The sequence below is a fragment of the Sinocyclocheilus anshuiensis genome, unplaced genomic scaffold (genome assembly GCF_001515605.1).
Source record: "Sinocyclocheilus anshuiensis isolate Anshui unplaced genomic scaffold, SAMN03320099.WGS_v1.1 scaffold1051, whole genome shotgun sequence".
Taxonomy (NCBI): Eukaryota; Metazoa; Chordata; class Actinopteri; order Cypriniformes; family Cyprinidae; genus Sinocyclocheilus; species Sinocyclocheilus anshuiensis.
This window is the reverse complement of record NW_015546234.1, coordinates 1,678,433-1,691,966: the sequence shown is the minus strand read 5'-3', so window position 1 is coordinate 1,691,966 and position 13,534 is coordinate 1,678,433. Positions and strand designations below refer to the sequence as shown.

General features: G+C 38.6%; 1 protein-coding gene across 1 annotated transcript in view; it reads right to left on the bottom strand.

The window, feature by feature from the left end:
• LOC107701509 (XK-related protein 6-like) overlaps window positions 1-8,800 on the bottom strand; it is a 63,068-nt gene extending 54,268 nt beyond the window's left edge. The window contains exon 1 of the mRNA XM_016503547.1: window positions 7,138-8,800. Within this exon, the coding sequence (XP_016359033.1) occupies window positions 7,138-7,712 (575 nt within the window). The 5' untranslated portion in view covers window positions 7,713-8,800. The remainder of the gene's footprint in view (window positions 1-7,137) is intronic.
• Between the last annotated feature and the right edge of the window lie 4,734 nt (window positions 8,801-13,534).

The window sequence follows — 13,534 nt, the reverse complement described above, 5'->3', positions numbered from 1 at the left end:
CACCAAGAGCTTGTAACACTCCAACGAGAAAGGAAAAATTGAAATCGCATCATATGACCCCTTTAAAATATTCAATATTTTTTCCACCAGATGCTTGTATTAGACATGTAGAACATGTAAAACTGCTCACTCTCAGCAGTCTATAAGATTTAATACTCTGTTGTAAGCTGCTCACAGTTCAAATCTTGCTTTGCATGTTCTAATTTTAAATTCCCCCGTAGTCAAAAATTTGATCCTTTAAAACTCATCTTTGATCATAAAAATTACATATTTAAATTTTTTTTCTTGTGAAAATAATTTTCTCATGCTTTAAAGGGGTCATATGATGCAATTTCAATTTTTCCTTTCTCTTTGGAGTGTTACTCCTCAAAATGCCTTGAAGACTCAAATGCAGCCAAGTTTGTGATTCCAAATCGCGCCCGCGATCATACACGTGTGACGTGCGGATGTCAACGCGGGAGAGGTGCGTCTGACTCCAGGCTACTTTTACACTGTTGCCACGGGTTATTATTCAAGTTAGCGGTTCTAAATACAAATAAATAAGCGCTAACAGCACATGCCATCGAAAATAGTGAAAAATATCAACAGCTAGCGAAACATCTACAGAAAAATATATGGATAAACCTGGCTGCCTTCTCACTAGACCTCCTGCTTCTCAGCATGGTTAATGATATGCTAATGATAGGATCCCTTGACGTGATTGGTTATTGAAAAATAAAAGGGCTGTTTCAAACCGCTTTTCTGTGACTGCTTTTGGGAAAGTACAGTTTTAAGGAGAAAATACTCAGCAATGGTGTTGATAAATGGATTGGCACATGGTTTGTCTAAAGCATATTAAAAACAACACATAGACAAATAAACAACATAAAAAACTTGATTTTCACCACAGGGGGACTTTAACAATCTTATAGTGAATGAGAATATTTATGTTTATACGCTGAGGACAGAGACTGCAAGGATGTCTAAACTGTCATCCTCTGTCCCACTGACTCTTAACAAGCATAGTGCAAATAATTCTGTAAGTGGAGGAAGCGTTTATTTGAAGAAACAGAATTTTTGATGATCTTTTTGCTATTGGAACCTCAAGGATTTATACCTGGATTGTGGATTCCCAAAACCTGGTACAGTGAACAAAGCTGTCTACATACCCGTACATGTACGCCTGTGTGTGTGTGTGTGTGTGAGTGAGTGTGTGTGTATGTGGAGGGGCAGCTGTGGGTCATCATGTGATGGCTAATGGTTAATGGCAGACTGGTGGGTGCACAACCTGATGGTTGTCTCTCGCTCTCTCAGGCCTCAGGGGACTCATCCGTCTGTCATCACATACACACTGAGTGATAAGATAAGAGATAGATGCTACCAATGACTGTCAGTTAAAAAGAGAAAAAAAACTTTAAGCTTTTTAGTAACAAACTATTATATTTGAAAGTTATTTATATATATATATATAGAGAGAGAGAGAGAGAGAGAGCGAGAGAGAGAGAGAGAGAGAGAGAGAGAGATAGATACAGATTTGCTCACCAAGTCTGCATTTATTTGATCAAAATTACAGCAAAAACAGTAATATTTCACAATAATATTGTTTTACTGTATTTTATCAAATACTTTTAAAATAACTGTTTTCTATTGTAATATATTTTAAAATATCATTTATTCTTGTGATGCAAAGTTGAATTTTCAAAAATTTGGTAAAAACCATCATAATCGTAATCGTAACCCAGCTGGTGTGATCAAACACATTCAGATTATTCAGTGCTCTGTGGTCCAATCTGTAAATACACTCACAAATTAGTCATTACAATTTACTGCCAAGATGATAGAAGCACACATAAATTACTCAGTATGGTCTTCACACCAACACGCTAACAAGCAAAAACACTCACCAATTAGTCATAACATTACATTGTGCATTTGGCTTTTGTCAGCTGGACTGATTCCAGCATGACTGCATCGTGTCAATCTTTCCACCCCAATGTCCTTAACACACAAGCTGTGATAATTTATCACACTCACTGGCTTACCTACTATAATACGATACGATCGTATATTCTGGCGAGCCGGCATTGAAACACTTTATGTGTGTAAATGAAATCATGGAGTGTGGCTGGTCTTTGAGGAGGCCCAGACTCTCACAGAGCGTTCTACAATGCTTGCAAGGTCACTGTGAATAACAGCCGAGTAGTGTTTACTGTAAGCACATCTGAGGACATGTCAGCAGTGTAACGCATTGATTAGCCCACTCGCTGCTGGATCTTCAGTACTCGCTAAAAACTGTAAGGCTGTTTACTTGTATAAAGCTCTTCAAGAGGCAGTTGAACAATAAAGTGGCACCTTAAAAAGATGCTAAAAAAAACTAGACACCTCTTTTTAGTTTTTACCACCCAGCACTAGAAACCAGGTTACTTGCATCTGTTTGAGTGTTTGTGGGTCAAAAACAGTATGAGTGTTCATGATAAAGAAGAGGGAAAAAAAACTTTTAAAATCTAGTTTAATTCAAGTTATGAGAGAGAGAAAAAACATATATAAAATGTGCAAAATATGAAAATATGTGAGTATATCGCATTTAATAGTGAATAACATTCAATTAAGCATCCAAACACATTGCATTTTGTTCACATTTAAGTATATTATTTTAAAGTGTATTATTTCCGTAAATTGTCCTCTTTTTATATGCTAAAATGTATGTCAGTTTCATTAGGGATCACATGACTTCAGTAATTTAATTATTTTAAATATGCTTATTTTTTATTATGATATCAGGACAGTGGTAACACCCTGACATTTTTGAGTTTATGGACCTCAAAAAGTATTAAAATGAATTTTAATTCAGAAATGAAAACCTTGCTCATTATAGAAAAGTGGTATTTAAGTCAGAGTATTAATGAACTGCATTTTAAATGTATTTTTTAATCATTTAAAAAGTAGACACAAAAAATGAGTGTCATGTCTTTGACCCTTGTGTTTTAATGAATAGCTTTCTGTTGAGTGTACGCAGTGAAATTAGTCATTTACTGCATGATATTTCCTCAAGACTGCAGTGAGACACAAGTGCATACACAAGTTGTTGGCGCTCTTTAAACTCAATTTAAACTGCCAAGCACTCGGTCTCAAACAAACACTATATAACACTCTCAAACAGCCACTATATATAGTAGCTGACTATATATCCTACCTGAGCCCCTGTGAGAGGTGTGACACTGAGAGGGCAAACAGGAGAGAATGGGGACAGTGAGCGTCCTAGAGGTGATGGAGTGAGGGAGGGCTGCTCTAAACGTCACACATAGGGGGAAAAGTCTCCAATAATGGGAAGGCCGACAGATGCTCCAGTTTCCTTGACAGAAATGGAGGTCAAGTGGAGATTTATGTAAAAGGGAAAACAAGGCAGCGAGGGAGAGAAGAGTAAAGTGCATATTATGACTTTAACTAGTGGATGGGGAGGACAGAGCAGCAAAGCAATGATTTTACACAGACAGCAGAGAAAAGGAATGAGGCAGAGGAAGTGCCTTAAAACAGTTGGGAAGGAGTGGTTGAGAGTGTTTCCCAGGCATGTTTGTCTTAGATGCTTCTACAGCACCATCAGTAAGGCTCAAGTAGCTCCTCATTAACACCAAACCAGTTCTCTCATATGCTCAAAATCATTCTGCATTCATTTTATTAAAGTGTCCATCATTACAGAGACTACAGAAAAGCAGCAAAAACAAAACAAAACCTATATACACTACTGTATAAAAGTCTGGGGTCAGTAAGATTTTTTTAAATGTTTTTGAAAGATGTCTCTTTATTCTCACCAAGTCTGCATTTATTTAATAAAAAATGCAGTAATATTGTGAAATATTATTACAATTTTAAATACAAGTTTTCTATTTTTATATATTTATATTTTCAAACGTAATGTATTGCAGTGATGGTAAAGCTGAATTTTTCAGCTGCCATTACTCCAGTCTTCTCTCTTCAGTGTCACATGATCCTTCAGAAATCATTCTAATATGCTGATTTGCTGCTTAAGAAACATTTCTTATTAATATCAGTGTTGAAAACAGTTGTGCTGCTTAATATTTTTACGGAAATTGTGATATATTTATTTTAAGAGTCCTTCAAAAAAAATTTTTTTTACAGTCATTTTTAATTTTACTAATTAAACAGTAGTGATACATGGCATATCAGACATGCTGGGAGTAAGAATCCTGAGCTATACTCGTTTTCACCAAGTTGCCCTAACTAGGCAGCAAGTTTTGTGCCAAGAACTAAACAAAGCACACAACCAGTGCCCTAGGCAGCTTAACTGACCATTATTTACCATTTATCTCTCAAGACGCTTGCGCTGACTAACTTCAAGTCAAGACGATTGGGAAAGGCTCGAGGTTTTGGCAGCGGTGCTGCCGCATCAGTTACCGAAGCCAACAAAGACATCATCGGGCTCTCATGCCAAGCATAAATAAATAAACATCCAATTGAGAAATGTCTCATGCACTTTCTTAAAATGCACAATTTCTAAAGTCTTTGGCAGAAGGATCTGTCCAGTAGTCAGGAACTAATTCCATAAGTAGTATATAACTGTGTAATTCCACTTTATTTTTTGTTTTCACATAGAAATTAGATTAAGTTGCTTGCTAATGTTTGGCGTGACCTGAGAACATTATCGGTTCAGTTTGAGAGATAAAGCCAGTGTGGCCTCAGAAGTTTCTGACAACTGACAGATGCAATAATAGGCCTATGAGTATTAAAATATGAAAACACACAGGTACAATGGTACTTCGTTGTATAAAACATAGTTCAAGATTGACAGACATAAGAAAAGCATGAAGGATCTTCTTATTTGATTTAGATGTCATCTAATTATGAGCACCTTATTCACACAGTCTTAAAAGGAGCAAAAAAAAGACTTTGATGTTGACTTCGAACCCATTTCCACCAGCACTTTAAAGCTAGACTGCTCTATTTTTAAGATGATACACTGCTGAGCATTCTACCTCAAAATGCCATTCCATTATATTCGGGTTTTGCATTTATTGCACAATGAAGCAGTAACTGTTTTGTGTAGAGCCAAAATACAGTAAAAGTCTTTCATCAAGGTAACTATAGAAATATAGCTAGATAAAACATTACCTTTTACACTTTAGCTCAATTAGCTGTATACAAATATCTGTACTTTCAGTGGTGAATTTAATGAAGATCTCAGTTATTGACCACTGAAGAAAGTATAGGCCTACAAGTGTGTGATAGCATACCTATGATAAACCAAAAATGAAAGGGTTAGTTCATCCAAAAATGAAAATTCTGTCATTAATTACTCACCCTCATGTCGTTTCAAACCCATAAGACCTTCGTTCATCTTCGGAACACAAATTAAGATATTTTTGATGGAATCTGAGAGCTGTCTGACCCTGCATAGACAGCAACGCAACTGAAATGTTCCCATGTCCAGAAACGTAGCAAGGAGATCTGTAAAATAATCCATGTGACATCAGTGGTTCATCCGCAATTATACGAAGCTATAAGAATACTTTTTGTGCACAAAAGAAAAAAAAAAACTTTATTCAATAATTCGTCTCCTCCGCATCACCCTGGTGCCATTTTGGAGAATATCCGCTGGACGTAAACAGCGTATGCTGTTCTGTGTAAGCTGCGTCACGCCGGATCTGTTTCCTACGTTGTTGTAATTTGATCTGAACTGATCAAATCAAATTTTGCGCACAAAAAGTATTCTTATAGCTTCGTATAATTGCGGATGAACCATCTTAATTTGTGTTCCGAAGACGAACGAAGGTCTTATGGGTTTGAAACGACATGAGGGTGAGTAATTAATGATAGAATTTTCATTTTTGGGTGAACTAACCCTTTAATTGCAATGAACACGTTTTAGTACTGATAGCACTTCTAAAGCGAGCTGCACAGTTCTCTGCCTTTTTTTATGTTTAAACTTCTTGAATATGACACTTGCTCTAGTTGCATTATGGGATAGTTCAGGGTTCACCGGTTGCACACTTCACAATCTAAGTCATTCACTCAGGTATTGTTCGCCTGAATTTTCTAATATTCTGAACATATATATATATATATATAAACGGACGCGTAAGAAGAAAACGCTTTTAACTAGAACTACTGGTTGCATAGCAACGGCAGAAAATCAACGTCAGAATTCTACGGGGTCAGTTCTAGATCCCAGTGATCCCTAGATCTATAGCCTACTTCATAAAAAATATTACATATTATATATACTATAAATATCAATCCACTTAAAATTTTACAGTCGATGCAGAGTATTATTTAACTTGTCCAAAATGAGCGTTTCATTTGGCTTTTAAGAAAGATTTCACTACATTTATCTCAGAAAAACGGTCTTATCGTGACTAGACTATATGAAAGATGAGAAGGAATTTCTTTTGCACACAAACGTAGAGAGAGAGAGCGCGCGCTCGCGTGAGATGCTGTAGCACCTTTAAAGCGATGACATCATGACAACTGTGAGCCACTGATGACAGAGAGCCTTATCTTTAAGCAATAATCGCATCGTATAAAGAAAGCACGAGCCCAAGCAAACATGAATAATGAATGGCATCGAAATCAAGCTAAATCGTCCGGCTAAACTGAACGCCTCCACACAAACGTGAATGCGGCCACTGCGCCTGTCTGCTGCAGAAAAAAAACTGTCGCATCATATCTAGTGGATCAGACGTTAAGTACAACATGTCACGGTCGATATTCCCCGCACGCGCCAGAACTATTCCTCACTTGAGAGCACACACTGTACTGACTGGCGTTATAACGCACTGCACCTACGATGATGAATCCTTATTAAAGAGCGAAGGATCAAAGAACGCAAATTGTGTCGATGGCATCGAGCGTAGGAAGGAGGAATGTCGTTCCTGAGGGACGCACGGGGAGCCTGAGAAACCCGACGCCCGTCTCGCCAGCAGTCTCTCAGAGTTGAGCAGCCAAGGGAGGGTGAATGAATCCTCAGATGCACTGTGTACTTCCAGCGCCCTGCTGCGCATACTGATGCCACAGATTTCACGAAAGCATGATGTTCATTCGTAGAAAAGCACATGCTTAGAGTGATACTCGCATCTCCTATGTTCAGGTCTGCACGGGTTATACCAGGTGACGGGCTATAGGAGAAACTAACGGGATGCTTACCTCCACACTTGTCCCATCTGGAGGATGTGTATGAGCGTCTGCCAGACCCACACTGATACGCGACAGCATCTGACCCTGCCGTACACCCCTGCGCTCGTGCCAGCCGTGGCTCTCCGGCCGCTGCTGAGACCCTCCACGGTTCCCAGGCCGCCCCCCGTGTAATCCTGCACGAACCACCTGAAGCTCAAGATCTGGACAAGCACCGACGGCACCAGCACGAAGAACAGTGTGAGTCCGAACCAGAGGTAGTCCTGCTTGACGTAGTAGTCGAGCGCGAGCCATAAGTCAGTGCCCACGTCCCAGAAGAAGACGAGGAGCGCGAGGACGATCCACAGGCAGTCCAACCACAGGCGCTCCTTGTGAGTTGGCCGCCTGACGTCTCTCCCCTTGCCCAGGAGGTAATGCAGACAGGCGCTCCGGCAGCCCCAGTAGCACGACGAGGTGTTGCAGCAGTGGCAGATGTGGAAGGAGCTGCTCTGCCGCGGGTCGTCCTCGCAGCTCCCCACCGTCTCGTCCAGGTTGTGCAGCTGGGCGAAACCGGTGACGACCCCCCGACCGTCGGATTTCGCTGCCATCGTGCTCTCCGAAGCGCACACCTCCGGTTTCCGAGGCTCGTGACGTCACTTCCCCGACACCTGTTTCTCCAGAGTACCCCTAATGAGGTAGCCATGGAGTTGTGGGGTGACGGTGACGCCAGAGAGGCAGTGCATCCTCCTGCGTCGCTCCGGACGGGGAAGTCAGAGCTGTTCTAGTCCTCGAGTCGGTACAGGTCAGAGACGAACTCCTGGAAGCGGGCACTTGTCACCTGCGCATTGTGTCTGCAGCGTCCCCGCACAAGGAGCGAGCGGGACTGTTCCCTGAGACACCCGACGCCGCTGACTGGACGTCTCGACTGAACGGAGACGCGGATCCTTACTCATCTCGGATGCCACCTAGTGCTCGATTCAACGCCTCAGGACTGGGGGATGCTGCTGAGTGATGTAATGCTGTAGTGAGCACGCCGCTCGTGTTCTTAACCCTTTCGGACATGTTCAAGAGATGCTCGCGTTGAAAATTTGCTCCTCATCAGGTGGAACAACACTTTTTGCATACAGCCTACACATGCATAATGCCTTTCACATTCTCCTCTCTTCTGTGCCATCATGGCATCAAGATGAGCAAGATTCAGTATAATGTAATAAACACATTTTAATGAGACTTAAACAAGATGTGCATACAAATCCACAAATCCACCCACAAAATGAATTTAATTCAGGGCAAATAGATGGAAGCGCAGGGCGCAACGTGCATGTTTGCGGTCAGGTATAGGCCTACGCATCTATGCTGTCCTGTTTGTGGCAAACAACTCTCTTCTGTGAAAACTAGAAAAGCTCAGCACATTTGTAAACGTAACAGCCTCTCCCTGGATGAAAGTAGCAATAAAGGTAGAGCACATCTGTAAAATGAGGCACGAAAAATGTTGTGACAAGAAAACTGTCCTTACTATTTGTACCCGTCTCTTCCTTTCTCCTTTGTGAGTGTGTTGTAAAGAGTTGGATTAATTAATATTTGTCTGTTTATCTGTCTGTCTGTCAGTTCTGTTGTATTATTCTACTGTTTAAAATATGTCCATCGTATCTCGTCACAGTCAGCATTCAGATATTTCTAATTAATGACAGTTGTCTTGGGCAACACTCATTTTCTCATGTTCTGTCTTTCTGCAATTTTGAAAAGTTTACTAAATATTCTTTTTATATTTTAAATATTAAAATAAGATTTATTTTGCATATAGGCTACCTTTTCCTGTGTTTGTGTTTTAAATTAGTTCACTCTTGTGACTTTTAACTATTGACAGCACACACTGATTTGCTCATTTAAGCTGATCTAGCTGGTCTCCCATACAACCCCCAAAACCTCTCTATAACATACCAACAGACCAGCCTGGTCAGATTTTGAGACCAAATAAGACCAGCAACCAGTTCAAGCTGGTTTCAGCAGGAATTTTGGAAAATTTTGGAGAATGGAATTTCGTTGTTTACAAAAAAATTTCTCTCAATTGTAACTTTCTTGGTCTCCCAACTGGGTCAAACTGTACCCAACACCCCACATTCACATTGGATACATACCATTTATTAGATGGTGAACGTGATTTTACCAAGTACAACATGTTCCTGGACCAACATCCTTTAGGGGTAGGGATTGGGTTAGGTCTATAGTTTTGGACAGTAATGTTGATCCAGGATCAACAAAAGATGTTGATCCAGGAACATGTCTTACTTAGCAAAATCACGGCGACCTTTATTAGACTCCTAAATTCAGCCTTTATCCCTCTATGGGATATCGTCATTTATAAATGACTCTAAGAAAATTACATCTAAAATTCAATATTAAGTTCAACCAACAAAATTTTATTTTAGTGATGTCAAATGACATCCCCTTCAACCAGTAAAATTAAAATTTATTAGCCATGTGCTTCACATTTTTGGTAACTTAAGTAGTAAAGGAGACATTAGCACATCACATGCTCTCAAGGCTCCAGAATGAGCTCATTTTAGACTAGAAAATACATATAAATTCAAGTTATAAAAAATATAATTGTACATCCAAATGTGTTTTCTAAAGTTTTTTGTCATTTTTAATGCACTTTTATAAAAACAACAACTCAAGAGACCAACAAATCTGAGCGTCATGCATAACTGACAAAGTCCTATTATGTGATGCAGATTTTGTGTAGCTGGCACTATTGACCAGCATTGGCGGGCAGTATAATAGACTTTATGAAAAAGAAGAGTCTTGTTGATTTTCACATGTGCTACGATAATTGATTTGAAATTTCAAGATGAAACACAATGTTAAAGTTGTTTTAATACTTTTGAAACACTAAGACACACAGTTTTCAGGCAGTGAAATTGCATCCGAATTTGTGTCACGTTTTAGACATTTTCACGCGCGAGTTCCAAATCAAATATAGCAGCACAAGAATTTTTTTTTAATGTTTTTTGAAACAGTAAGACCTTTTCACTTCTTTTCAGATAGGGAAAAAACATTTGATTGTGTGTGAAGTTTCAGACAATTAGCCAAAAATAATTTACCCTAATGGGACAACGTCAGTTATAAATGACGGATCCCTAAAAAAAAGGTCAAAGGTCAGATTAAGAACATTTTTTTTTTGGAAAATGATTTTACACCTAAATATAATTATGTAAAATATAAAGTCAATAATTTTTTTAAGCTGTAAATTCACAATTAGTCCTATAGAGGGTTATTCTTTGAAAACCCATGGCATCAGCAGCCGATCTGCACTCTGAGCTATTTCTCAATGCCTTGACTCAGGTTTCCTCCAGGTGTAAATCAAACTAAACAGCAAGCGATAGAGAAAGAAAACTTTGATCCTTGCCAAAAGCATTGCTGTTATCCTAAGAAAAAACTTACCACATACCACTTGAGCTCTGATTACAAACCAAAGTGTGTTTTGTCTGCCAGCAAAGCAGTTCCCAATGCAGTACTGCCATCCAATGCCACCGCTAGGACTCCGTCTCACCCTCCCACAAGCCATCGTAAATCCTCAACACCTGTGGAAGCGCCAGGGGCATATTACCAAGATTAAGACGGTGCCACTGTTACATTAATAAGATGATCTCACACAACAGTCCCACTGGTTGCCAATAGGCTTAGATTGTAACATACGGCACAGGCATGGTGGCATTACAGTAATCGTTATTTTTATTACAACAGTCTTTTGTTAATTAATGAAAAGATGTGTGAGAGAATGACATTTCTCTGCCAACCCTTCCCATTTGGTATCAATTGCAACGGTCATTTGATGTGAATTACATGCAAGTAAGATGTTCAGAGAATGTGTGCACTGCTGCCTCATCTGGCATTTATAAATGATTCCTGTACCTAAGGAAATGTTTGGAAATCATTCATAAATGCAGTGACTTTGAATTTGCACAGTGCTGCAGGTCTGGTGTGAAGTTCTTCAAATTAGTGTGCACTCTCAGTGTCTCTTCTGGGGTTCAGATCTGAGGAAGCTTCACAGAATTGTTTGATGAGTGGAATAAGCTGGAATAACTAGCACTTCTGAGCTAATAATGTAAAAAACTACTATCAAAGTGGCCTGAAGCAAAGAGAAACAGTCTGAGATTCAGTGTCGTGCGTGGTGTTGCATTTAATTGGTGTCATGCACAATGGTAACAAACAGACAATTATTCCATACAATGCAATATGAAGAAAAAAAAACAGGTCTTTACGGATCATCTTAAAACCTTTGTGCATCCAGGTTAAGGACTGGTATGCTTGAAATGCAGTACAGTAATACTGGAACCAAGATATCACAGAAAGAAAAACATCCCATATCATCAGGATTATGAGACTTTTTAAATAAAATGCAATTTTATTTTATTTGAAAGGAATAAATGAAAATTTGCTCAGGTAATCCAAGATGTAGACGAGTTTGTTTCTTCATCATAACAGATTTGGAGAAATGTAGCATTACATCACTTGCTTACCAATGGATCCTCTGCAGTGAAAGGGTGCCGTCAGAATGAGAGTCCAAACAGCTGATAAAAACATCACAATAATCCACAAGTAATCAACACAACTCCAGTCCATCAATTAACATCTTGCTGCGTGTTTGTACGAAACAAATCCATCATTTCATAATCCATAATAACACTTCCTAGTCCATCCCTTGTTGTCCTCTCACATCAAAATCCACTGACATATTTGTTTAGAACTGTTTTAGAACTGTAAATGGTGCTTGATCTGTGCATATTTCTCTCCTAATTCAGACAGGACAACTTTTCACTGGAGAAAGCAATATTATGGAGAGACGACTCATATTTTAGCCAGAAGCAATGGTTTGAAGTTAACATGCCTTTATGACGAATTGGTTTATTACAAACACAAAGCTTTTCACTTCACAAAACATTAATTGATGAACTGAGTCATGTGGACTCCTTGTGGATTATTGTGTTGTTTTTATCATCTGTTTGAACTCTCATTCTGACGGCACCCATTCACTGCAGAGGACCCATTGGTGAGCAAGTGATGTAATGCTAAATTTCTCCAAATCTGTTCTGATGAAGAAACAAACTCATCTACATCTTGGATGGCCTGAGCGAGAGTATATTTTCAGAAAATTTGCATTTTTGAGTGATCTATTACTTTAAGTCCTGTATCGTCTTAATTGGTGTCACACTGTGATAATAACAAACAGACAGTTCATATCATCTGCCAAGTGACAAAATCAGATCTTCACAGATATTTTTAAAACCATTACTCTGCCATGTAGCTATGTTGAGGACTGATATACTATAACATGAGATGAAAATGTACAGTATGCTTATGAGTGCCTGGCTTCACAGATGTGTCAAGTTACATTTGCAAAAATATCAGCTCTCAGTCAGTGGAGTGTGTGTTTTTTCCCCCACAAACGGCATACATTTTTAATGAGAGCAAATGGAGCAGCATCTTTTTTGGGGGAGTGTGGGGTTTATGGCACACATGTAACTCAAGCTAAATAATGGAGTGACTGTAATCGCTCACGGCACTCAAGAGACGCCAGACACTCATCTTCCTCCTCAACAGGAGGCCACTCTTCTCCCAACAGGATTCTGCTAAGACTACAGCAAGAGCCGTGTTGTGAACTCACAGGTGTACACGTGCACGTGTGCACACACACACACACACACACACATTTATTTTATTTTATTTTATTTTATTTTATTTTATTTTATTTTATTTTATTTTATTTTATTTTATTTTATTTTATTTTATTTTATTTTATTTTATTTTATTTTAGACTAGACTAGACTAGACTAGACTAGACTAGACTTTGTTTACTGGTTAACATTAGATCATTTCCAGATACAAGACTCAGTTTAAATTCCTTTGCCATGAAATGAATGATTTTAATTGTCACGTCAACAGCATTGTAAACTATCAGCAATGCCAGTAAGACCTGCAAGGTTTAATGGATAACATTGAGAAGCAAGAGGTGTCTATTCCCTGGAATACGTTCCAGAACTGTTTGTTCAGTTCCACTGAGTGCACAGTCCACAGTTAAACTAGTGAAAATAATCAGTCCTGACTGTGGAAATTATATACATTTTCCCTTATTAAGCATATTCAATTTGGTGTATTTGCCAAATATTCCACACTATTGGTCTAACATGCTAAAAATGTGCTAAGTTAATTTTTATTTTTTTATTTATGTATTTATTTCAGTTGCAAACATAATATATTTGCGAGCAAAAAATAATATCAAATATAATAAGTTTCATTCACATCTTGTGTATAACATTGTTTAACTTTTTGTATGTTTTATGGTGCTGTTAACCTGTCAATACATACAGTTATACTTATCTAAATAATTATTTAATTTAATTTAATTTAATTTAATTTAATTTAATTT